Raw genomic sequence first — 27,756 nt, forward strand, 5'->3', positions numbered from 1 at the left:
GACTAACTAAGATGTTGCTGTGGTTGCCAATTTTGTATGGCTCCCTCCGTGACTGCTCAGTTGGCCTCTAGTGCCTTGTGTGTGTGGTTGCCTCGGGTCCTGGGCCTCTCTGGGGAGCCACCTCTCTGGTCAGCTTGGACTCTGCTGGGCTGCTGGATCACGGGGCGGTACCACAGGGTGTGTGGTCTCTGCTGAGCTTCCACTTCCCATGCAGGACTTCTCCCTGTTCCGTGCACTCTGGCCCGGGGTGTAGGATCTCAGATTTCTTTGCTGCGCAGGCCAATATCCACAACTGCACCGATACCTCCTGTAGGGCGAACGTCTCAGCAGTAGCTGGTGGGGAGCACAGCGCTTCTCACCCCAATCTAGGGGTGACTGGAATTTGTGTAGTGCAGTAATCCAAACACCTCGAGTAGATCCCTGCCTTTAAATCCGCATCTCGTAAGAAATGCCTTCAATTTTCCATTTTACAAGCTGGGGAAACAAGTCTCCTGAGCCCATCAGGGACTAGCTCTTTTCCAAAAGCTACAACCACCTCCAACCCTCCATGTTCAAGCCCAAAGCTGGGCCACACACACAAGCCAGCTCTAACGGATCACAGCCAAGCCGTCCACCGCCCGCCTGGCCTTTAGAGAAGCCACGTGCGGTGGGGCTGCCCCTAGCCTTATTCTTCTGATTATTTCTTTTATATACACAAATGGAGCAACTGTTTGCCCTCTTGTTCTTAAAACTTGAGAGTTTTGGTGCAGCGATTTAGTATTAGCTCAGACAACTCTTCTTCCAGGAAGCCTTCCTTCTTTCTCTTCATGTGAAGTTATGGACTCCTTCCCTATTTAGTTACCTGCAAATACCTGCTATTGCATCTGTCATATTCTTTTGGAGCCCCTTAGACTGTGAGCTCCTTGGCAGAAATAACTCTATCTTGCTTATCTCTGAATCCCAGGTCCTAACACAGGACGTGGAATATAGTACGAATGCTGCAGATATTTGTGGGATGTTAGTAATTAAGATAGTCCATCATTTTATCCAGGAAATTCTAAAAACAGTCACTTTTTAAGACATACCTTTTTTAAAAAAATTTTATTTTGTTGATATACAATGTGGTTGATTATTGTGGCCCATTACCAAAACTTCACTCCCTCCTTTCTCTCCTCCCTCCCACCCAACAATGTCCTTTCTGTTTGCTTGTTTAAGACATGCCTTTGATATATGCTATGCAGCATAGCTAAACAGATTTTTATATTGGCTCAAGGGTTAGGGATATCTGTAAAATACATGTTAGTCTTTAAAATTCAAGGAATATTTTTCCCAATGAAAAGAGAAAGGTTTATTTAACAATGTTCTGGCTTATCTCACTAATAAATCCAGTATAATTTATGCTTCAAGAATTATTTTATCTATTCTGTAGTTAAAATTTACTAGATACTGTGTTTTGTATGGTATACCCAAACCTAAAAATGAAACATAACAAAAAAATTTTAATCCCTCTTACAAGATTTGTATTCCCTTACACTATCAAAGACTGGTGATAACTCCTTTTCTGCCTTACCTGATCTACATTCTTCATTTACCCTTTCCCACAGCTCCAGGTATGGTTCAGCATTATCTAAAACCACCATTTATCAACAATGGTATCAGAGTTTACTACCCATTGATTCTTCCTCTTTCATGCACTGTCAAGTCACTGTTTATTTCTCAGATTGTCAGACTTTGCAGGTCAAACACAGACTCCCCCTCATCAGCCTCTGTCATTTATGTTTCTTATAGATTAGTTCTACAAGGGCCCCCCAAACAATTGCACTCCAAATACCCTTCAACATTAATTTTCTTTTCTTTGCACTTTTATACTTTGATTAAAAAGTATAAGATACTATAAATCATCTAATTAGAATTTTTATAGTCTTATAAATTAACAAGTCAGAAAAGTATAGCAAAGCAGTTACACAAAAAGCCATGTCACAGCAGCTGTCGGAAATAGTATTTGTTTTGTCCCCAGTTGATTGCAACTCACTCAGAACTCATTTGGCTTTTGTTGCCATGGTGAACAGAGGGTGTGAGAGTAAAAATATTTCTGCAGTGAAAATTTTTCTCCACAAATGGGGGACTGTCCATATTTGAGCTCTCTTCCTTTGTTTATGGAATTTTCTGACTTATGTGACTTGGTGGGAGATAGAGTCCTCCTTCCATAACAAATGGGAAGTGACAAATAATCACTTTCCTGGCTCTGTAACAGCTAGAGCACAGTCATATGACCTAGAATGAGCTAAATAGAATCATCCACCTGAAATTTTTAACATGGAGACAGTGAGGCAGGGATTGGGAGAATTCTCTTTGGTAGAAAGTGGAGATGGGAGTGAAGATAGCAGCATCCAGTTTCAGTAGCAGCCATGCCAGTGATGGTTTCCAATTTCTGGTTGGTGGTGGGGGCCAGTGCATTCATGTTCTGCAGTGGCAGTAGCAATGGTGTCCTCACTCAACTGAGGTGGGATTTTGCTTTTGATTCTGGCTATATAGCTTTCCTTTATTCTTGACCATTTTCAAGTCTGGTTCTCCAGACTTTCCCACAATTCTGTGTGCTACCCAGTTTTCTTTTATTAATTCCTTCTCTGCTTTAATCAGTTAGAATTTGTTTCTATTGCTGGCTACTAATAACCCAAACTGGCACAACTATCATTTATTGAGACTCTACTTTTTGCCCATGGACTTGACAAGCCTTAGCTCATTTCATCTGTTCTTTTCTGTAAAGTGGAAATTATTTTCCCCATTTTATCTTCATTCTATAGAAGAAAAAAATGAGGCTTAGAGAGCTTATGTAGGGGAAGAATTTATTTCTCTGTTTTACTGTAAACTTACACTCTTTATGCAACATGTTCCAGAAGCAGCAAATAAATTGTAAAATTTTTATTATTTAAATATTTAAATTTTAAATTATAATTTTTTTATTATTTAAAATTTCTTTTGAAAGAGCTTTTCATTTTTAAAATGTCTTCTGTTTAGCTCTTGGCTGACCAGCTTTATAGTAGGAATCATGAGCTGATGATTCTAGTCTCAGGTCAGGGAGAATTTGGGTTAGTTTCTTTTCTGGAATTCAGTTTTCTATCTACACTGGGAAAGAGGGTATTCATTATATTATCTCTAAGGTTTCTTCCAGTGCTGACATGTTATGAAACTAATAAAAATTCATCAACATGCCAAAAACAAAATTAAATCTTCCTTTTAACCACAAAGGAGTAGTCCTTAAGAAGAGATTTATTTCTGCAGATTTCTTTATCCTGGTATAATATTCCTTCTGTGGTAATTGCTCCCAGAATACTACATCAAGATATTAGGTAACTTCAGGGTTTAGGACAATTATTTCTTGCTCTTTGCTTTTCATAAGTCAAGGAAGGCCAAGGTCCATTTCACAGAGGTACACATTTGTGTTTATTGCATGGTTTCTTAACAATAGCACTATTGATATTTTGGACTGCATAATTCTTTGCTGTGGGGGCTATCCTGTGCAGTGTAGGTTATTTAGTAGCATCCCTAGCCATTACCCACTGGAAGCCAGTAGCACTACCCACCTTCCCACTTCTTAGTGGTAATCAAAAATGCTTCCAGATACAGAGGGAGAATAAAGAAGATAAAGAAAGCAAGAGAGGGAGAACCCTAGCTTGATAATCTGGATAAAGAATCTAATCCAATTTAAATTCAGATACAAAGCATATTCCTTGAGATTGCTCCCCTACTTGTATTGAAAATCTAAACCTAGATTCTGGGCTGTATTGTGAACAGAGTTGCTGGGTGAGTCGTTGAGTTTTCATACTTGAGAAAGGCACTGATGCTCCCTTATCTGGCTTCTCTTTCCCAAAGAAGCTGAGTAACAATGATCAGAAAAAGTGTTGTAAAACCCTTTAAAGAAAAGAACTGCATGCCACACACTTAGCTTTCATGTGTGTTCATGAGCTAAAAACCCGAACTTTACATGCCTGGTATTATTATTCAGCATGTGAAAACTCTAAAAGTCAGCAGAAAGTAAACTAGTAGCTGAGCAATAGTGGTAGCTCTTGTGGCTGCTTCCTAGCACAAAAAATATGCGAAAAGACCTGTCCCTTCCAGAGCAGGTACAGCAAACATACATGTTCTTCAAGCACCCAGGCTGTACCTTGTATTACACTTTCTCTGCAGTTTATAGAATCAACAAGGCTTTGCCTTCTACCTCTTTCTTAATTGTTCTTCTTCCTTTTTCTTTTCTTTAACTATTAGAGACAAGGAATGATAGAGATTTAATTTTCTGTCAATATTCTTACTTTCAACAAACTTTCTTTTGTCTAGTAATAGAATTATTTTTTAATGTTTAGAATTTTTAAATATCAAATTAATGCTTAATACAAGAAAATCTGGGAAAAAACAGCAAAGATCGGGGAGGGAAATCACCTTTGGTCCCATCGCTAAGCCAAAGATTATATTTCCATTTTCTTTTCTATGCTTAGGCTTTTAAAAGACAGAGAAATACTTACTGAACACTTTTTTTTTTCCCTGTGTTGCTAAAAAGGTAAATTCATATTCACTTATTTTAAGTAAAATGCCTTCAAAATCCTATTCTTTGATGTGCCATCAATGACAGCACATTTTTCTGTTATGCAGTATAGTGATGAGTTCCATTTTCTATCCTTTGTAGGTGACCGCAGGATTCTTTTTTCTGAGTCTTGAAATTACACTGTATAATATTTTTTTCTTCTTTTTCATGGTATTTCTATAGCTTTACTGCAATTCTGCCATTATTTCTAATATTTTACATTGTGAATAGTTTTATTTTCTCAGGTTATAAACATCCTCATATATAATTTTATGTATGGGAAAAGCACACAGAAATTCTTACCGTGGAAATAAAATGAGTTGATTATTAGATCAAAGAAATTTGGCTTCAAATGACAATTGTAGCAAAGAGAGGTAAAGTTGAAGAGCAGACTAGAGAAGCTTCTCAGTATTAAAAAGGGTTTCTTTACAGTGAACTGCTAAGGCCTACCAGAAGGAGGAAATTTAGTTCTTCCACTTGTGGGGAGATTTCCTCTCTATATGATCTTTTGTCAAAGCTCTCAGCAGGGACAACCAGAGCAAGACAAAAAGCCACAACAAAGGAGCGCCCTAGACAAGTGCAGCTTTTCCCTCTATGGTCAGTGAGGTTTTACAACTGGCAAATTCTTCTGAAGAAACCAGAGACCCTTTCTACCATTATTACAAATATATGGAGATAATAGACTCATTGTGATGCTTTGTTCTCATTTGAGTTAACAATATTTTTGAATGTCAAAGACATTTTCCAAATATGATCTTTGGGTGGATGAAGTGATAGATGAATTGAAAAAATAATACGTGGCTCTAAGTAGCTCCCCATTGTTTCATCTACCAACAAAATTTTACTGAAACTGCAATAACAAACAGAAAACCTGCCTATTTTCTCTTGCTAGTTAATGTGAGAAGAAAACACCTGCCTGTTTCAGTCCGGCAAAAATGGTTTTAATATTAGGTCACAGAAAATTCAAAGGTTTTATGGTACACTATAAAACAGCTCTATGTCTTTTCCCACTAATTCCTTAGTGTCACATTTAACAAACGAAACAAGGAAACTACAGATAGTAGAGGTGTTTGCACATTAGCCTCCCAAGCCATAAATAACATAGGGTTTTGCTCACCTACAAATATTAAGGCAGCTTATCAATGTTTAAGCCCCTTTCTCTTTGTGATGGTTGCTAACATTTTAACCCAGACAAATTGAGAATTTTTTCTTTCCTGTCTTCTTACATTGACAGAGTACACATTCACAAGATTCTGTTACCAGATTTCATGGTATAAAAGAGTGGAACATCACCTAAACGCCTGCCTGCTACCAGAGAGCCTCTGTTTTGGAAGATGCATCTGCTTTATACTTTCCTTGTCTTGCTCTCTCTCAGCGATGGTTTCTCTGCTAACTGTCCCGGAAGATGTAGCTGTGATTCCATGCAATCGATGCAGTGCTACAGACTAATAGAGGTACCGTCAGGTATTCCTTCCACCACTAAGAGGCTCTACATTAGCCACAGCAAAATTCAGCACCTCCAGGTAACTATGTCATTCTACACTCAAATTGCTGCAATTGCATTTTTTGAGGACGAGTGAGGAACAAGTGTGCGGTTGTTAAAATTGATTTAAATAATCATAACTTAAAAGGCTAGTTATTAAGCCAGGGTAGTTAGGGTAGTTGTTCTACTGAGATGGGTATATGCCTCTGGATATTTCTTTTTAAGGAAGCAGCAAAAAAGAAAGAATTTATACTTAATGATATTTTATTTCAATTTTTATTAAAAACTTTTAAAACTATGTTGTTGCAAAGTAAAAGTAAAGAAGGAAGTCTTTCTTAACAAAAAGCCCCTTGCCACTTTATGTCCACGGGACTAAGAATAAATCAGGGGAAAAGGACAATAGTTTTGTTATGCCGTAAATGGTAAGTGATACATAGAACATCATAAGACTATCAAGGTTAACCCAGATATCAGAATAATTCATACAAATCCTACATACCAGCCAGGTATCAGTGTCTTTGTGGAAACCTATACAGAGGAAATACTTGTTTTTTGTTTTGCCAAGTTACACATTTCTTACTCTATGTGCTTCTAATTATGACTTTTATTTTTCTGCTCACCCATCCAGAAGGCATTGAAAAGAGTGCTGTAGATTTGTCTGACTTTTACAACATGAAAGAATTTTATTTTTCCTCTTTGGTGTTTAGAAAAGTAGCAAGAGCCTAGGGTTCTCGCCCTAGTTTCCTCACTAACTATACATGTGACCATTTTGGGCAAGCTATTAAAAAATCTCTGGGCCTCACCTTGTACCTTAGTAAAGCAAGAAGGCTGGATTAGATAGGCAATTCTTGACCCCTTCTTGATGGAAAATTCTATGGCCCTCTGATTTTCTCTTTACTAGTCTCCCTCATAGATCCAAATCCTAGGATAAGGAAATGCCTCTCTGTGAGCCAGGGTGCAGAGAGGCAGCAGGTGACTATAACTTCCCTTCAAATAGTGACACCTCTTCCTTTCATTTAGTTGAGAAATTTTCATATAGGTGTCACACAAACACACACAGTTTAAAATATGTGGCATGGTATTTATGAGTATATCCAGACTCAGTAAGCACAATTTTCTACTCTCCATCTGTTTACTTTCCTCTTCTAACCCAGTATTGCCTAATGCCAGATGGCAAGTCTGACCCTGTCAGATCTAAGCATTCAAGCAAGACACCTGGTTAAAGGATAAGATGCTTAAATATTTGCTCTGAGGACTTGAGATGCCTAGAGAGCTGGAGTGTCAACTAAGCCTGGTAATTATCCTATACTGCTACTTAGTAGCCAGTAAGATAAAATTATACCTCTCATTAAATTCAGTTATTGAATAAGTCAATTGGTCATAGGTTAGGTTCATTGAACAGTAGTGTTGCCGCTTCCCTGACTTTAACCTAGTTGGAAGGGCAGTTCACAACAGAAAGGTGATCAGAGACAAGATTGTTTTGTTAAGGAACTAAAAAACTCTAAGCAATAATACTTGTCTTTTAGTAATACTTGGGTTTTAAGTGATCATACAAGTATTTCATTTATATTTGATGAATACAATGTATATTCTGTTCATTTGGTTTGAACTTACAGAATCTGGTGTCTATATTTAAAGAGAAAAATACCTTAAAATGGATCCTCAGATTAATAGTAATAAAAATTACATATAATTATAAATATATGCTAATAAATATAACACAATTTAAAATGTTTATATTACTTATTCATATGACCCAGCTGTTTTGGGACTGTGAATACTGTATTTAAGGTTGAGGACAAAGCATGAAAAATTCACAGTATCTGCCCCAAGAAAAGAGGAACTTTATCCATTTATCTAAAAATTCCTACTTATTTGAGGTTCATGCCATTGGGTTGTAATGCTCTTTAATTGTTCTTCTGTCTGTCTTATACTGTGCCTCTGGTCCCTTCCCTTCTGGCTTATAGTTTCACTCTCTGTCCTAAGTACTACATCTTCTTGGGTGCCTTTATGACCATGTTGATGGCCAGTCCTGTATCCTAGTCTCGCACTTCCTTGAACTCATAAAAAAAAGGTATGTGTGTTCATTACCACTTCATTTCCCCCATCTTGGTTATATTTCTTTGTTATATCATAATCATATATCATAATCTTCATTATAACCTGGAACTTCTCCACTTAGAAAATCTTGAATTTTGGTCATCATTTCCTTTACTTTCAGCTGCCACTCTCTGTCTACACTTATCTTTCCACCTCATTTAGACTTCTAATGCTAGATTTAGCCATGTTCTTCCCAGATGATCAGTTTATTTCTTATCTGTCTTCTTTCCCTATGCCTTCCCTCTCTGCATCGCACAATTAATTGTCTCAACACATATCAAGCTAAGCCTCAGTATTAAATTTAGGGTGATATTTTTCCTTTGTTTCTCCTATACCTGGACAGCTGGGTGCTGCTAAAGAGGATCATGCACTGGATAGTTTGGAACCATCACAGATTCAGGGTCTTCAACCTCATCTCATTCTTCATTGTCACCAATCTGTTCTTTCATTTCTTCTTGGTCAGGTTATCCCTACATTCCATGAACATCTTCCAGAACTTTGGCATAGTTTTGGGTTGCCTACTCAATCCCTGCTTTCCTCATTACCGATAAATGGCTGGCCTCCCATTTTATTGACAAATCATGACAACACATGATCTCCTTCAGTTCCTGCTGTCTGTGTACTAACTTGTCTCCATTGACTTGTACAAACCTCTTTCCTCCAGACAGAGGATGAGATGTCCTTCCTTCTATTCAAGGTGATCCTGTGCCCCCCATGCCCTTGATTCCATCCTTCTCACTTCATTACAGTCAGAACAAAATCCTCTTAATTCTGTGTCTCCTCTTGCTGTTACCTCCCTTCATTTTCAAAACTCTGTGCTTTTACTGTCTCCACTTCCTCACTTTCTCTTTATTCTTTCATTCGTTGCAGTTTGGTTCCTACCTATTCCACATAGTTAAACTGTTGTAAGACATGGTTGCTCACTTCTATTTTCTTGAAATTCTTACTGTCTTGCCTTCCATGACATTGCACTTTCATGTCCTCATTATTACACTTTTATAGTCCTCTCTGGTATATATTTTCTGACATCTTTACAGATTTCTTTTCCTCTACCACTGCCCTCCCCCCCCATTTCGGCTTCGCCAGGGAGTCTCAATCCTCAGTCATTCCTTTTCTTTCTATACACATTCTCCTTACATGACTTCATTCTATCTAAGTGGTGATGGCTCCCAAAACTGACTCTCCATTCAGACCTTTCCTTTATGTTTCAGATTTATCCAGCTGCACTTCTTCACTTAGATATATAAGAAGGATCTCAAAACAAAATGCCCCAAACCAAATTCAATCTTTCTCCCTAAACTTGTGGTTTAGGCTTTTTGATTGGCTTCTTTCACTTAACATAATGTCCTCAAGGTTTATTCATGTTGTAGCATGTGTCAGAATTTCTGTCCTTTTTAAGGCTGAGGAATATTCCAATGTATGTTTATAACACATTTTGTTTCTCCATTCATCAGCTGATGGATATTGGGTTGTTTCCTCTTTTTGGCTATTATGAATGACACTGCTGTGAACATTTGTGTGTACAAGTTTTTATGTGGACATGTTTTCATTTTTCTTGGGCATATACCTAAGAGCAGAATTTCTGGGTCATATGGGAATTCTGTTTAATATTTTGAGGGAATGCCAGATTGTTTTCCAGAGCAGCTGCACCATTTTGCATTCCCACAGAAATGTATGATGGTTCCAATTTTTCTACATCCTCATCCACACTTCTTGTTATCTTTTTTTTATTATTATTATCAAGCCATCCTAGTGGGTGTCAGATGGTATCTCATTGCAATTTTGATTTGTATTTTCCTAATGGCTAATGGTGTTGAGCATCTTTTCATGTATTTATTGTACATTTGTATATCTTCTTTGGAGGACTGTCTATGAAAATCCTTTGCCCATTTTCTAATCAGATGTTTTGCCTTTTAGTTGTAAGCACTCTTTGGATATTCTAGATATAAGTCTTTTATCAGATACATTATTTGCAAAAAGTTTCTCCCATTCTGTGGGATGTCTTTTCGTTTTCTTGATTGTGTCCTTCAATGCACAAAAGTTTTCAATTTTGATTGAGTCCAATTTATCTATATTTTCTTGTGTCACTTGTGCTTTTGATGTCATATCTAAGATAGCTTTACCTAACCTAAGGTCATGAAAATTTATTACTGCATTTTCTTCTAAGAATTTCATAGTTTTAGCTCTTACATTTAGGTTTAAGTCCAACGTGTCTCTGCTAATTTTTTTGTAGATGATCTGTTTAATGCTGAAAACAGCATGTTAAAGTCTCCAACTAGTATTGTGTTGGGGCCTGTCACCCCTTAGATCCAATAACAGTTGCTTTATCTATGTGGGAGCTCCAGTGTGTGTGCATATATATTTATGATTGTTATATCTTCTTTTGCTGCATTGATCCTTTTATCATTATATAATGTCCTTCTTTGTCTCTTTTTATAGTTCTTGAAGTCTATTTTATTTTATCTGATATAAGTATGGTAACTCCTGCTCATTTTTGGTTTTCATTTGCATGGAATATCATTTTCCATCCCTTCAGTATTAATCTATGTGTATCTTTATTGGTGAAGTGAGTTTCTTACAGGCAGCGTATAGTTGGGTCTAGTTTTTTATTCCATTCAGCCAGTTTATATCTTTTAAGTGCGGAGTTTAATCTGTTTACATTAAGGGTTTTTATTGAAAGGTATTACCTTGTTTCTGCCATTTTATTAATTTTTTATGGTTGTTTTATATTTCATCTGTTCTTTTCTTTCCCTTTTATTGCTTATCTTTGCTGTTTAGTTTTTTTTTTTGTAGTGATAAGATACATTTTCTCTCTCTAATTTTTTTCATCTGTTCTGCTAGTGGTTTTTATTCTTTCTCATGTATTATGTTGATATATATCGCTCTTTTGAATCCAGATATAGGACTCCCTGGAGGAGTCTTGTGGTGGTGAATTCCTGCAGTTTTTGTTTGTCTGGGAAAGACACTATTTCTTCCTCATTTCTGAAGGAAATCTTGGTTGGATATAGTATTCATGGTTGGCAGTTTTTTTTTAGTACTTTAAATATATCATCCCACTCTCTCCTGGCCTATAGGGTTTCTATTAAGAAGTCTGCTATTAGCCTGATGGGGATTCCTTATTGGTGATTTGATGCTTTTCTCTTGCTATTTTTAGAATTCTTTGTCTTTGACCTTTGACAATTTGACTATAATGTTTCTCAGGGAGGTCCTTTTTGGGTTGAATCTGTTTGGTGATCTTTGAGCTTCTTAGATCTGTGAGACCATATCTTTCCCAGTACTTGGGAAGTCTTCGGCTATTATTTCATTAAATAGGCTTTCAATGCCTTTTCCATTCTCTTCCCCTTCCGGCGCACCAATAATATGGATGTTTGTATGATTAAGGTTATCAGAAAGATCTTGTAAACTTTCTTTAATTGTCTTTTTTTTTTTTTGGTCCAACTGTTTTAATTCAAAAAGCTAATCTTCTAGTTCAAAAATTTTTCTTCCACTTACTCTAGCCTGCTGCTTATGTTCTTGGTTGTAATTTTTATTTTATTGAAGGAATTCTTCAGTTCTAGGACTTCTGCTTGGTTCTTTTTTACTGTTTCTGTCTCTTTGTTGGATTTCTCATACATGTCTGGATTTTTTTTTTTTTTAACTTCATTGTGATTTCTATTTTTTCATCTGTCATGTTGGGCTTCCTTAATATTGCCATTTGAGTTTCATCTTCAGGCAATTCATCAATTTCAGAGCTGTAGTCTTCTTTAGGGGAGTCATGTTTTCCTGTTTTTTCATGCTTCTCATATCTCTGTGTTGATATCTGGCAGTCTGGTGGTGTAGTCACTTCTTCTAATTTTTTGGAGTGGATTTTGAGGGGAGAGACTTTTGCCTGTAGAAGTGTTTTATATTGATAGTCAGGTTGGGCTTTGTAGGTTTGGTGAGTGCAGTAGCAAGTGACCATGGTAATAAGTGCTGGCTTGCCCCTCACACTTTCTCTGCTGGTGCTGGCAGGCTGCTGTGTCTGACATGACACTGGGCTCCTGGGGAAAATGGCATGGATCTAGGCACTTGCACACCCCCAGTACACTCTCCGCTGGCGTTGGTGGGCTTGCTGCAGCAGACAGACCTCTCTCTTTTTGTTTTTTGGGGGTTTTTTTTGGCAGCTGGTTGGTAAGAGGATCCAAACCCTTAATGATGGTGTTATAACACCATACTCCAACCAACTGTGTAAACCAGCCAGTCCCATTCCACAACTTTTAAATTGTTTATAGAGAATAAATGTTGCTTTGATGATCAGAAAAATAATCCAACATTGTTTTACAAACTCCTTGCTGGCTTGTTTCACATAGGTTAGAAGCTGTCACTTTGTGGGTATGTCATTTTCATTGTATGTTGAACCCATAAGGTGTATGACCCTCTATTACTCGGAGTAGGGCCTGCCCAGAATTGAAACCAAATCAAAGTCTTTCATGGAGAAGCCAGCAGGAGATACCCTGTGCTCTACTTTACTTGACTTGCCTTGCTTTTTAAGCAATACTGAAAAAGCTACCAACAGCCTCCGGGCTAGTTTTAGGGCATCTCTTTCCACATCTCTTGAGCATAGCACTGTTTAGGCCGTGGGAATGGGAAAACAGATCTGGCAGAATTTCTTTCCCTTTGTCAGCTTTGCAAACCCACCTGAAAAGCTGAAAATCAGGGGGTGTCTTATTCCCTGTTTGTGGCACCAGAACTCTAAATTATTTGGCTAAATGGATGTTATAGCAGTAGGTTTAAAAAAAAAATGTACGTGGTAGAGTAAGATAAACCTGGGTTGGTAGTCCAACATTTGCACTGGATAGTAGGATATACTTGGACAGGTTATTTCGCCTTCTTGAGCCTTTGTTTCCCTCTCCAAAAAGGGAATAATCATGCTTATGCATAGGGCTTTGTAAAGATTAAACCTAGTAAATACTTAGGAAATGGTAGCCATTTTAATTAATAAAAATGAAAAGTAGTCTATTGATTTTGACAAAAAGGAAAAGAAAATGCTTTCTATGCTTAATAAAGGAAGACAGCTATCTAGGATTCAGTTAAGAATATAAACTCTATTTATGATTTAGGCCAGTCTGTATACTTTATAAAGAGAAATGAAGACAGATTGAAGCTTTGACATCACACTTTATCTAGTACCAAAATAAATGGCCCTTTCAGATCCATGCTGTCTCTGAGACTTTACTGCATAGTCAGCAATCTTGGGGTTTGTGGTCACTCAGATATAAGTGTAAGTATTATTATTAATATCGAGTTCTTCTTTAGGGAACTTAATAGTCCAAGAAGCAAAGATCTATGTCAAGAATAATTGCTACTTTATATGAAAGATAAGCATAGAGTGGAGTGTAGATTAAAGAACACTAGGTCTTGAGCAGGTCATTTAATTTTTTATGGCCTGAAATTCTTCATTCCTGAAATGAGAAACTTGGATTAGATAATCTCTAAAAATCTCTGCTTTTCTAAAATGCTGTGATTTGTGTCCATATCTTGAGTCTTTTTTGAAAACATTAATTGTTGGCCAGATGCAATAGAAAATGCATTAGAAAATGGGATAACTGAGGGAGAAAGGGCTTTGGGGTCCACTAGACCTTGTTGAAGTTCTCGACCCTTTCACTTTCTAGTTCTAAGTTTCCTCATCTAGGAGCCAGAGTTGATAATAGCAAACTTGCAGGGTTATTAAGAAATTGATGATAACATATAAAAAAGTACCTGGCACTTGTAGATACTCAAAAAATGCAGGAATAAAATTGCTATTATTATTGGGAGTAGGACTAGTCAATACTACTGATTAGTTATTAAGAAAATATCAAATGTTATCAGCAATGTATAACCCAAGGCAGTGCCAAAACTATTGTAATTAAAAACATTTGTGGAAATTTTAACTTGGGATTCTTCTAATAGAATAGTGTATTAGTAGATGCTTTAAAATATAAACATCTCATGTCCTCCCGTAATATAAATACCTATAATAAATATGTGATGTGAAATTAACTCACTTTGAAGATGTTAATCATGCACTGATATTATAATTAAATGAAATATTTAGAAACTATAGGTAGTGAGATATATAAAATTGTACACTGAAGATTATAGCTTAATTGAATTATAAGGCAGGTTGAAAACTTGAAGATTTATCAAGCTGAAGAAAACCTGAAACAATTTCTCTTTCTGCCTAAACATAACCTTTCTCCTAGCACTAAATGCAGACAATTACATTATTAAGGAAAAGAGGTGAACATCAAGCTAGGAGGTTGGCAGATGTGCTGAGATCGGGGAACTTGCAAAGCAAGAAGAAAGTACGTGTATCAGACTAGGTAATTACCTAAATTCTAGGAGAGGAGTAGCATTACGTCTGGGATATATGTATGAATGAACTTATTGCTCTACAGAGATGGAGAGAAACATGTACACATTTGTTTCTTTATGGATCTTTTTCATTGGTGAAATGCAAATTGGGCATAGGGAACAGGTAGACTCTTTTCCAAAATATAATATAGTTGAAAATATTTCTCAGGCAAGTATATCCTCATGATAGCAGAATCTATGACATCTAAAATTTTTACTTTTAATTATTTTTTTTTAAAGTGCAAGCATTTTTTAAGTGTACATAATTCATAATTTTAAAAAACCAAACCAGGGCCGACCCCGTGGCTCACTCGGGAGAGAGCGGCGCTCCTGCTGCGGGTTTGGATCCTATATAGGGATGGCCGGTGCACTCACTGGCTGAGCGCGGTGCGGGCAACACCAAGCCAAGGGTTGCGATCCCCTTGCCGGTCACAAAAAAGGAAAAAAAAAAAAAAAAAAACCAAACAAGGCAAAATGTATATATATAGTGAAAATCCCTGGCAATTCTACCACCTAGAATTAGAAACTGTTAATAGTTTGGGAAAGATTTACAGATTGTTTCATTTGATGCAACAAAGAACATTCTAGTGCATGAATCATTGTGCAAGGTGTCAGCACTTCTGCCTAGAAGTGGATTTTCTGGGTCGGAGACTATGCAGTAAGTTGGCCAATATACTATACCTACCAGTAGTGTGTGAAAGTGCTTAGAGTATTTTTAATATTGTACACTGATGTTAGCAATCATAAGTAAAAATAATCAGGACCTGCGTTTAAACCCTTGTCCAAAAGATAATTTTAAATAGAATCAGAAAGGAAATCTGAAGTATTATTAGTATTGTAATAATAATGTATACATGGTATTTTTTTCATAACAACCCTAATTTGTTGCTTTTCTTCCCCTTCCTTGCCCTCACCTTTTTTGTAGCTATCTAACTTCACTCAAATGTTGGCCCTAGAAGATTTTATTCTGCTGGCCAGTGGAACAGAGTCAGTAGAAAATGACACCTTCAGAACTCTGAGTACCTTGAAGACCTTAGAACTCTGGAAAAATAAGTTGAGACGAGTCCCCAGCATTCTCCCAGCCAGTCTTGAAGTGTTAAAACTAAATGATAATTTAATATATGTCCTACATGGATCAGATTTTGAAGGACTGAAGAAATTAAAAATCCTTGAACTTAAAAACAACATGATCTCTGCCCTCTCTCCCAGCATGCTTTCCTCCCTTGTCAGTTTGCAAAGTTTGATGTTGGATGGTAACAATATGGAGTCTGTAGCTGGACCCCTGACCCTCCCCCATCTGAAATATATGAGTATGGAGAATAATAAACTACATCTTATACCAGGTAGCTTCTTTACTTCTCTACAGTCTTTGCAATTTCTCAGTTTCAGTGGTAATTTTCTGACTACAATTCCTATTAATCTACCCAAATCCTTGCTATCTTTAAAGATGGAGAGAAACCAGCTCAAAATAGTAAGGTTTCAAGATATGAAACACTTGGAGAATCTTTCCCATCTTTACCTGTCAGAAAACTTACTCTCTTCCATGGATGGGGCACAGCTCCTTGCCAATTTAACTACTCTGGAGCTGTCCCAAAACCAGCTTCAAATGTTGCCCCTCAGACTACCAGCAAGGCTACAAAAACTTGATTGTAGCAGTAATCTGATTCAGAGAGTCACAGCACAAAACTTCCAGGACCTCAGAGACTTGAAACATTTGTTTCTGGACAACAACACTGTCAGCTTGTTCGAAGCTGGAGCCCTTCAGAGGTGTTCTCAGCTCTCTAACCTGGCCCTGGAGCAGAACCTACTGTTGTCTATACCTCTAAGGTAAGTAAGAGTATCACTTATTGTAGCTACTTATAAAATTTTTCCAAAGATTGGGACAATTCAGCAAATTATACAAGCAAGAAAATTAGGGCAAATATAAATTACCTGATCAGGGCTGTATAAGAGCTTAGGGATAGAAGTTTTAAATACAGGTTTGGAATCTCCAGCCCTCAGACTGAATCCTGCACTTACTTAATTTATATTGCCTATGAGACAAGACACAATAGGCAGTCTCTATACTGACAAACATAATATGAATATTGTAAAAAACATGTCTCAGTTTCTAAGTATAAGGCCTGGATAACCAATAGGCAGACCAGGCATGAGCTTAGCCACTAGCAAAACAAGGATGCCAGGAAAAAATGAGAGGAAAAATATAGTAGGATATTTATATTTTAAAAAGCATTGAAGTGGTAGTTTGGGGGGAAATTAAGCTGTACTTTTTTTTGTGGGGGGAGCTGGTCAGTATGGGGATCCGAACCCGTGACCTTGGTGTTGTAAGGCTGTGCTCTAATCAACTGAGCTAACCGGCCATCCCTGGAAATTAAAACTTTATAATGTAATATTGTGTTTATGTTGAATTACTTATTGAGGAGCCTTATATTCTTTGCTGTGCTGTGACCTTTAAAGGGCTTAAGCTGGCTCTGCTTATTTCTCTGTGTCTGTCTGAATGAGTGGGTGAGTCCATCTCTGTTGGTCTGTGTTTTGTTTTTGGTTTATCTCTTCAGTTCTCTCTCTCTCACACACACACACACACACCTCCTCACACTTTGACAGTTTCCCTTTTCAAATATCTCTCCCTCTACTCCCTCTATACCCAGCCCAGTGTACCTGTACCCCCTAACTAATAATCTACAACTAATGTACATGTTTAAAATAAATGATTTTATTTCATATTCTACATGTTAAAGTAGATAATTTTTTTTTTAAATAGAAGAATGAGGCACTTGTTCTTTTTAAAGTTACTGTGTTATCATATGTGACTGTCAGTGGATTCTTTTCCTTTCTGCATGTCATTGAAAAAAAAAAAGCTTCTTGCCCTGTCTGTTAGCATTATCAAATTTCTGAAAATTAATATACCAACTTCTGGCTTCTGTAGAATCCTGTGGCACTCTATTTATCTAATTTCATTGTTAGTTACAATAATTTTTTTATAAATGAGAAAAGGAAAAATTATATTTGTACAGATGTTCGTTTTTTTCTAGTTAAAAAATGAATTTTTATTATACTGTATGATAACCATTGCCAGTACGAAACACCAAAAAGTGATTTTTCCAGTTGAACTCAGTATTGTAAAATATATAGAAGGTGATTTGAAAGTAATCCATTTCTTTTAATGCATAAGCATGTATATGCCATTAATTTAATTCAACAAATATGTTTTGAGCACTTACCATGTACATTCACCAGGCACTTGGGATACATAAATGTTAATAAGAGATAAAACTTTCTGTTCTATACAGCTAAAATTCTAGCAGGGGAAGACTGACAATAATACAATACATAAGTAAAGTGTATAATATTTACACTGTGTTAGGTGTTATAGTTAACAACAAAAAATGGCATGAGTACCAGGTTCAGGAGTATAGAAGGTAGGGTGGCTGGTTGCAATTTTAAGTAGCATAAGCATGATAACCCTCATGAAAAGGTAACTCTTGAGCAAAGGTGTGAAAGAGGTGAGAGATTTAGCTATAAAGCTATTTGGGGAATGAGTGTTCTAGACAGAACAGCCAGTACAAAGGCCCTAAGGCAAAAATATGCCTGAAGTGTTTCAAGACTCTAATACCTGTCATTTATGTAATTTTCTATTATATTTCAAGTGTTATTTTCTATTACTGAATGCCCCTACTCCAAGAAGAAAATAGTATATAAAATAAAAACTCATGAAACAGGTTAGGGAGTGACTATATTATATAAGGATTTCAGTGGGCTATGACAGCCATGGGCAAAGTTATGAACTCGGTGAGCTTTTCTACTCGGGTGACTTTTTTTTTTTTTCTGACTGGTAAGGGGATTGCAACCTCTGGCACAGTGTGGTCTGCACCATGCTCAGCCAGTGAGTGGACTCTGGCCATCCCTATATAGCATCTGAACCTGTGGTCTTGGTGCTCCCAGTGCCATACTCTCCCATGTGAGCCACCAGGCTGGCCCTACTCAGGTGGCTTTTAGGGAGTATTTGGTTAAGCTAAGTATTTGCTAAGTTTAATGAGTGAAAAATAGCTTAATTATTTACTCCTTCCAGAGAATTTCTGTTTTAATAAGTGACTACAAAAAGCACAATGCTTTTATCCAATGGAGTGTATGATGGAATTGCAGGCATTAGCTAGCCATCTGTCTTCACATTAGAATTACCTGGAGAAGTATAAAAAAGCATACTCATGCCCAGATTTCACTTCTAATCAATTAAATCAGATTCCCTTGGGTGGGAGCCCAGTTATCAGTATTTTTAAAAAGCTCCCCAGATGAATTTAATGTGCAGTCTGGGTTGAGAACTACTGGGCGAGAGTGGTGGGGCAAGTTAACGTGAGATGGGAGTGGGCTTTTCTTGAGGCTTAAATTAATAAGCAAGAGAACTGTCTGTTCTGGCAAAGAACTTGGCCAGCTGTGATAGCAAAGTTCTTGTGATTTTTAAGTACCCCCACCACTACCACCACCATCACTCCCCAGCTTTTCTTTGAATTGGAAAGTGAGAATAACCCAGAAAAGTTTCTCTGGTTTTCCACCAATGAAAAAATTAAAACACAATAATATCTATTCCTTGTATTTGAAAAGACTTTTATATATGAGCTTTAAACAGTACACTTTTTCTTTTTATTTGCATACCCAAAATCCACATTATAAAATTCAATGTTCTATAAATAAACTTTAAATACAGGCAACCGGCTCCTGTAACAAATGGTATTTCCAAAAATCGCTTTTTTTTTTTTTTTTTTTTGTGCCTACCATCTCCCATTCTACATTTTATCAAGAAAATAATGGTGTATGGTTTTAGGCACACATATATTAAAACACTGTATTTTCTTCAGTATGCTGAGATAGAAAATAATACTTAACATCTATTAAGAGTTTACTAAAACCAGCAGAACTTAGATACATTTGTTACTCCTTGTTAATCCATAAAAGAGTCCTGTGAAGATAGGGACGTTGTTTGGGCTGGCCCCGTGGCTCACTCAGGTGAGTGTGGCGCTGGTAGCGCCGACAGGTTTGGATCCTATATAGGGATGGCCGGTACACTCACTGGCTGAGCGTGGTGCGGACGACACCAAATCAAGGGTTGCGATCCCCTTACTGGTCAGGAAAAAAAAAAGTACATTGTTTGGCCTGTCATTTTACAGATTAGGACATTCGGCTTAGAGGTAACTAAGAAACATGTTTAAAGTCACATTGTTAATAAGTGGTCAGAATTTTAGCCACTGCATGATCCTGCCTCTAGATTTACCCTACTGTCAACAAGACCCTATTCTACTTAGAACTTAGAATGCCCAAGAGCTGGGCTTCACTTTTTGCTGCTTCATATTTCATCAATCTGCAGTGTAGTGAACAAATATACGTTAGATGTCTCTTCTTTATCCACTCTTTGGATAATTCACATCCAGAATAGCTTTCCACAACCTAACGCACAAAGCATTTTGTCTTACACGGAAGTGCCATCTACTGGCAAAATGGGCTGAACTCCTAAACAGCAATAAACCAAAGAACATAGGATTGCATTTCTAGAATCATGTTGGTGTTAAAATCAGGGCTTCCTTTTCATATAAATCAGACTTATAAAGACAAATTATATCAAAGCAAGAAGTGACTATCCAAAGGTCATAAAACCATTCTAATTAGTGATTTCTCTTAGAATGTCATTTTGTTTATAACTTTCATAGAATCAAGAGAGGGGAAAAAAAGGCATAATTATTGGATATGCAACTCAGAACTGAATGATTGTATTTGGCTTTTTTTTTTTTTTAAACTTGGCTTTCTCATTTTCATTATCTAACATGTGTTAAGTGACTTATGTGTACTAAGCAACTTCATCTGTAGGGTGAAACATCCGAAGCTTTAAGAAGTGCAATTACTTACCTAAGGCCACGCTGTGATTCTGGTAAATAGAATGGCCCAAGTTAAAATACAAGTCTTAATAAGCAGGGACTTTTTGACTCTTCAGTTTACTCTAACATATCGTTCCCCGGCTAGGCTCCATTATTCTCTACAATGGGAACAGAGTCTTGCTTACTTCCATACCATCTGTTAGTAGTCCATCTTTCCTTGGGGGGAAAACTATACATAAGAGATTTTCAGTTTACTTTTTAGAAATTCACCTTAGATAAGGTGGTATATGTACAAAATTATATTTTCTTGGAGACCAACTTTCAATTCAATTTAATTATCAAACTGCTAAAATGTATGAAGTGATTTTCCCTGGTAAATAATTTACTTTGTTAGGTAAATTTTATTCTATCTAAGGAGAAGACACTTTAAATGATTAAGGGTTTAAAATACTCAAAAAGTACAAATATTTATATTATGTATTTTAAAATACAGATATTTATGTATTTATAGGTACTGTATAGTTTAGAATATGAATACAAATTTAAATGACCAATTTAGTTAAAAAAAGAAAAACCAAAGGGAAGAATTTAGGCTAAGTGCCAAAAACCTTAAACACTAACTTTTTGGAGTGAAATTCACATAATACTACTACTATAATAGTCCAAAGGTGATAAAGTATGGATAAATTTGTTTGTTTCCTCTCTTTGACATAACAGTCATCTAACTGGGACTGCTACAATAAATTTCACTGAATAATGAAATGCAGTGTGTTCACACTGTGTGAAAGTAGCATTCGAATGGTATTTCAATTTGAAGAGCCTTTTTTTCCCATAATACTTTCCAACTTCTTGTACTTCATAGAAAGAAAAGCATTTACTACAAGTTTGCTGTGTGGCCAAAAGAATTTCAAGTTCACCATTGTGATTCTTTCATATTTTTATCAATAGGCATTAGCATGACATTTTTCAAATTGGTATCCACAGTTTAAAAAAAAAAAAACTTTCTTTTTTATTCCTTATTATAAGGCAATAGCTGTTCAAGGATGAAAACTTAATATGCTGAAAAATAAAAAATCATCCATAATTGCTCAACCAGAACCTTTGTCCAGACATAAACACATAATTTGTTTTTATGTATTCAAGATCATTCAATTTTGTATTCTATTTTTTAATTATTTAATATTGTAGAGTATTTTTTCTTTCCCGTGTCCCTTTTTCTTTAGTTTTTTCCAAGTACAGTAGTCTCTGCTTTATCCACAAATTTGCTTTCTGTGGTTTCAGTTACTTGCACTCAACCATGGTCCAAAAATATTAAATGGAAAATTCCAGAAATAAACAATTCACAAGTTTTAAATTGCATGCTGTTCTGAGTAGGGTTATGAAATCTTGTGCTTTCCCACTTCATCCTGTCTGGGACATGAATCATCCCTTTGTCCAGCATATCCATGCTGTGTGTGCTACCTGCCCGTTAGTCACTCTTAGTAGGCGTCTTGGTTATCAGATCAAAAAAATGTAGTTTATGTAGGGTTTGAAACTGTCCATGGTTTCAGGCTTCCACTGGGGGTCTTGGACTGCATCCCCCACAGATAAGGGGGGACTACTGTACCACTGTGGACCCATGGATCTTAATTTATTCAGTGTCTTACGGTCACTTACAGTTGTTTATCTCTTTTGATGTTCAAATTGTAACAAATTTGGCTAGTAGGAGCCCCTCCAAGTTGATTCCTGCGTTCATGAGATATATAACTCCATGAATCATTTTTTAGAAATTGTGGTAAAATACACATAACATGAAATTTACCATCTTAACCATTTTTAAGCATATAGTTCAGTATTGTTTAGTATATTCACACTGTTATACAGCCAATCTCTAGAACTTTTCATCTTGCAAAACTAAAACTCCACATCTATTAAACAACTTCCCATTTCCCTCCTACCCCAGCCCCTGACAACCACCATTCTACTTTCTGACTTTCAGTTTCTATAAATTTGACTCTTGTAGATATTTCACATAAGTGAAACCATATAGTATTTGTCTTTTTGTGACTGGCTTTTTTTTTCATGTATGATGTAGCATGTGTCAGAATTTCCTTCCTTTTTAAGGCTGAAAATATTTCATTGTATTTGTATACTACATTTTGTTTATCTATTTGTCAATGTCAGTGGACACTTGGGTTGCTTCCATTTTTTGGCTATTGTGAAGAATGCTGCTATGAACATGGGTGTACAAATATCTCTTCAAGAGTCTGCTTTCACTTCTTTGGATATATACCCAGGAGTGGAATTATATGGATTATATGATAATTCTACTTTTATTTTTTTGAGAAACCACCATATCGTTTTTCATAGCAGCTGCAGCATTTTACATCTCTACCGACAGTGCATGAGGCTTCCAGTTTGTTCACATCCTTGGCAATGCTTTTTATTTTCTGTTTTTCTGATAGTTGCCCTCCTAATGGGTGTTCTGTTATTCTTTGAACATTTCATCACATTCTGGCTCAGAAGTTCTAGGTTTTCCTTGCCCTAGAAATAGAATGAGCCAGACCCATTTCTCCAAAAAGCCCTGATTCTTTTGGGTGAAGGTTGGAGTTCAGATACTAAGAGCTGTGTACTTAGTGTGCTCATGTTATTGGGGTAGCATTACTACTAGAATCTAATATTGATTCTAGGTCCTTTCAGTATATAGAGCTAGAAAATATATTTTTCAAAATTATGAATTCACACTGACATTTCCAATTCATATTTAACATCAGAAAGTGTTTTTTCTTCTTTTATTTTATATTAATATCTTCTTCTCTTACAATGAAAGGCTTGGTTCCTAATAACATGAATATATTTATTTGTTTTGTCTCATAGTATTTGTTAAAAAGTTTGGAAATTTAATTACTAAGATTGTATTAGCGATAAACATACTGAGAGCAATTTCAGGATCTTTTTGTCCTTGAGTCTAAGGCTTTAATATATGCACCAAAAAATGTCAGAGTACTTTTCTTTTCTCTCTGTATGGCTATGTTACCAACATAAGCATTTGATTATTTAATTAGTTTTCTTTGTTTATGCTTGTGTTCAATTTTAGGACTTAATTTGTTTTTCTTTTTGTGAACATGGTTCAAAAGTTAAAACCACATAGAACCAACCTCTCCTAATAAATAACTATTTTTATTCACTTCTAGTTTATCATGCTTTTTTTGTCCCAAATAAGCAAATATGTGTGTATGTAATTCTTATTTCCCCCTTTCTTACATAAAGCTAACATGTTATATATATTATCATGCTCCTTGCATTTTTCTCTTTAACAATACTTTCTGGGAATCATTTTATGGTAATTCATGGAGACCAGCCTCTATCTTTTTCAGGGCTGCATAGTACCTCTTTTCTGATGCACTAGGCGATTTTCAGTATTATGCTATTATAAATAATACCATGATAATTGCCGCATATACTGTTTTATATTTGTAGAGTCATATCTTCAGGGTATACGTGGGTACTTACAGAAAGCTCATAGAAAGCTTCTTTTATTATCTTTTAATTCTATTTTCTTTTTTTTTAAAGATGACTGGTAGGGGGATCTCAACCCTTGGCTTGGTGTTGTCAGCACCACGCTCAGCCAGTGAGCCAACCGGCCATCCCTATATAGTCCGAACCCATGGCCTTGGTGTTATCAGCACCACACTCTCCAGAGTGAGCCACGGGCCGGCCCTTAATTCTATTTTCCATGAACTTTTGAAGTACCCTCATATGTCCAGAAGTGGGATAGCTGGGCTAAAGGGTAAATGCCCACGTTATTTTGTTAGATTTTGCTAAATTTTTCTCCGTAGGGGCTGTACCAATTTAGACACCCACCAGCAATGTATGAGAGTATGTTTCTTCACAGCTTTGCCCACAGAATGTATTACTAAGGCTTAGGATTTTTACCAATCTGATAGGTGAAAAATGGCATCTCTCAGTTGTTTTAATTTTCATTTCTCTATTCTATTTTATTTAAGGGCCCTTTGCTTTTCTTTTAACATAAACTTTCACTCATGGTTTTTGCCCATTTTTCTGTTTTGTTTTAAAATCTTTTTTTTCTCAGTTTTTAGGAGTTCTTTAACGTACTAGAAAGATTAGCTCTTTGTGATAAAGGTGCATATCCATCCCCCCCCCAGTTTATCATTTGTCTTTTGACTTTGCATATGTCTTTTGCTATATATAATTTCTTTTTTATTCTTTTTAATGTAGTTGATTTATCAATCTTTTATAACTTCTGGATTTTTGAATCAGAGTTATTTTTCTAATTTATTTATTTACTTTATATTTGCTGCTGATCAGTACAGGGATCCAAACCCTTGATGAGTTATAGTTAAAAGCTTTTTCATAGAATTAGCATTTTAAAAATTATTTGAAAACATGATTTTTATAATCAAATAATAGTCCATTATCTCATAATTTCCAAATTATTGGACATTAGTCTTTTTTTTGCTGTTATAAATATGATAAAATATGTACCAAACATATTTGTAAATAAATCTGTATTCACTTTTCCTATTATTTTCTAGGTCAAAAGGCATGACATTATTTAAATTTGATAAATGTTACCAAATTGTTTCCAAAATGGTACCAATTTATACTCCCACCAACAGTTCTTACTCATTACACCCTCAGCAGCAAGAAGTTTTAAAATCGAAAATTAACCCTGTTCTAATTGTATACATTAAAACATTGCATTATTTTTTCATGCCTTTTATATTCCTAAAGAACAATAACTTCATATTTTATTTTGACACTTTTACTTCTCCTTCTGTAAATTATCGATATATGTATAGCCTTTGCCAATGTAAAAATTTGGAACTTAGTTTTTCTTATCAATTTGTTTGAGTGATCCCATTTAACAAGAAAAAAATTAAAGAGTTTTATGAATAGGAACCAGAAAAATCAGAAGGTTAGAAAGTAAGACCTATGAGAAAGAGTTAAAGGCCTATAGAATAAGACTGAGGTCTGTGCTTATAATCAGTTTTCTAAAATAAAGCTCATTTCCTAGCTTGAAGAGGGACAAAACTGTACAGAGAAGGTGGGCGCTGCTCAGTTTCTGTTGCCTTGGCAGTTGTGTAATGAAGGTCATGTCCTCCTCTCACTTCCTGTTTCCATGCTTTGCAGGCTCCCGGGGACCTTAGCCAGGCTGGATCTAAAAGGTAATGCCATCCAGGCTATTGCTGAGAGGGAGCTCAAGGGTCTCAAGCAGCTTCAGGTTCTAAACCTTAGGAACAACAAGATCTCTGCCTTAGACCTCAAAGCCTTGGAAGGTCTGCCTCGCCTTAGGCACCTGTATCTGGACGGAAATCCATGGAATTGCACCTGCAGTCTCCTAAGAGCAGGGGAGGTCCTGAAGGCCAAGGGCACAGATGTGAGGGGAGGACAGTGTGCAGCACCAGCTGAACGACAAGGGGAGAGCTGGATGTCTTCCAAGAAGATCCTAAGGCAATGTGAGCATCACTTACACCTGACCGAGAAAAGCAAAGAGACCAAAAAGAAATTAAAACATGAAGACCTCTCCAGCATCAGAGTCAACATGGACGATGATGATTATGATTATGAAATAAATTAAGTATGAGCTTTGTTTACAGTTTAGAAAACCTTTTTTAAGATTCAGTGTCTTAAGTAGAAATATATTATACTTTTAGATATACAAGACTCTTTTCTAAGTTTTGGGGGGTTTTTTGAGAATGAAATGAGAGTTAAAATAAGTTAAGGTAGGGGAGGAGAGTAGAAAGGAACAGTGGTTAGAAGGCGTAAGATTTCTTCCATTTTAAAAGTAATTTGTTTGCATTTTATACTGAAACCTAAACAAATAGTGCCAAATAAAATCACTATATGGCTAACTTCCTGTAAATAGAGTAGTTCATTTTCTCAAATAAGAAGTGATGATTTTTGTATACAAAACTGATGCTGTAGGCCTATGCTACAGGCTTTTGTCTGCAAGCAATAAAAACTAACTCTGACTGACAAGCAAGATAGAAATTATTGGAAGGGTTTAGGATAGCTTGTAGAATCAGAGGAAAAGCTAAAGAACCTGGAAAGGATGGGGATCAGAAGTGCTCCAGGGACCCAGGCTGAAGGATATAATGGAGAGACCCTTAATGGAGGGTTCTCCTCTTCACAGAATGAAGTGTGTCCCACTGTTTTCACTGTTAGCTTCCTTCCTCTCAAGAGTCATATCCTCATTAGGAGAGACTAATTGGACTGTCTTGAGTCACATTTTTGCCCCATAGCTACAGGGACAGTAGGTCCTGTTTGACAATCTTACGAAGACCAGAGGGAAACCAGCTCTGGCTCATAGGGGTGAGGTGACGTAGGTTCACACATACAGGGAGAGGCAGAGCTAGAGCTTGATTGCACCTGAGTTTTTTTGACTTCAGTACTCTTACAACTACAGCATTCACAGCAATGTAAGGTTCACTCGGTACACTCTACTCACAATGTCTAGACAGGTGATATGTTCAGTAAAGTGTCTGTATTCATCTGCTTGGGCAGCCATGACAAAACACCATAGATTTGGTAGCTTAAACAACAGAAATTTATTTTCTCACAGTTGTGGAGGCTGAGCGTCCAAGACCAAGGTGTCATCAGGGTTGGATTCTGGGGAGGCTTCTCTTTCTGGTCTCTTCTCTTTCTCTCCCCCCATCCCCCGGGGGCGGGGGAGGAAGGGGGGAAGCACAAGCATGAGCGAGCACTCAAATGCATTCTGGTCTCTCTTATTCTTCCTATAAGGACACCATTCCTATTGGATTAGAGCCCCAACTTTATAATGTACAATACAGTCACATTAGGAGTTATGGCTTCAACATATTAATTTTGGAGGGACATAATTTTATATCAGAATCTGTCTAAATTTCTGGTTCTTGATTGAATTTATTAATTAACTTACAAAAAAAAAAGTGGGGGAAGGACAAAATAGGATAAGTTAATTTTAAAGCCTAATTATCATACACTTATGGTAGAGACTCTTGATTAGTCAAATAGTCAAATAATTACCTATTAATCTTGGAAAGCAGCTAGAGATCAGGGTTGGGATGTAGGGCAGGAGAAATTTGGAAAGAAGGATGAAATATAGAATATGAGATATTGCTTCAAGGCCTTAGAAGGTGGGCATAAGTTTGAGTGTCACTAGAGTTGGAGAAGGGACAGTCATCTCAGGCACCAGGGTGCATGTGATTCCTGAGAAAAGGGATTAGTTGGGGATAGATAAGGTAAATGGGACATAAACTTCCAGAGGCTAGTATTTCTTAATACCTTTCAGTGCCTCTGTTTCCCCATCTGTAAAATGGGAATTATAGTACTACTTCCTAGAGTTGATTTTTTTGAATTAAACCTATTTGGAGGAAAAACAGTTTCCTATCTGCCCCCATAATTTGCAAATCTGC

General features: G+C 36.5%; 1 protein-coding gene across 1 annotated transcript; it reads left to right on the forward strand.

Annotated features, from left to right (window-relative positions):
- The first annotated feature begins 5,848 nt into the window (after nucleotides 1-5,848).
- LOC134377654 (nephrocan) lies at nucleotides 5,849-25,940 on the forward strand. Its single transcript, XM_063096201.1, has 3 exons — nucleotides 5,849-6,081; nucleotides 15,421-16,322; nucleotides 25,493-25,940. The coding sequence occupies exons 1-3, from the start codon at nucleotides 5,893-5,895 to the stop codon at nucleotides 25,938-25,940; spliced, it is 1,539 nt and encodes a 512-aa protein (XP_062952271.1). The 5' UTR covers nucleotides 5,849-5,892.
- Nucleotides 25,941-27,756: the final 1,816 nt, after the last annotated feature.

The sequence above is a fragment of the Cynocephalus volans genome, chromosome 5 (genome assembly GCF_027409185.1).
Source record: "Cynocephalus volans isolate mCynVol1 chromosome 5, mCynVol1.pri, whole genome shotgun sequence".
NCBI classification, from domain to species: domain Eukaryota; kingdom Metazoa; phylum Chordata; class Mammalia; order Dermoptera; family Cynocephalidae; genus Cynocephalus; species Cynocephalus volans.

Excerpts from the sequence above, each read along its gene's own strand:
- LOC134377654 (XM_063096201.1), top strand. The coding sequence starts at position 5,893 with ATGCATCTGCTTTATACTTTCCTTGTCTTGCTCTCTCTCAGCGATGGT. Across the intron at positions 6,082-15,420 it reads GCAAAATTCAGCACCTCCAG|CTATCTAACTTCACTCAAAT; the intron begins GTAACTATGTCA and ends CCTTTTTTGTAG. Across the intron at positions 16,323-25,492 it reads CTGTTGTCTATACCTCTAAG|GCTCCCGGGGACCTTAGCCA; the intron begins GTAAGTAAGAGT and ends CATGCTTTGCAG.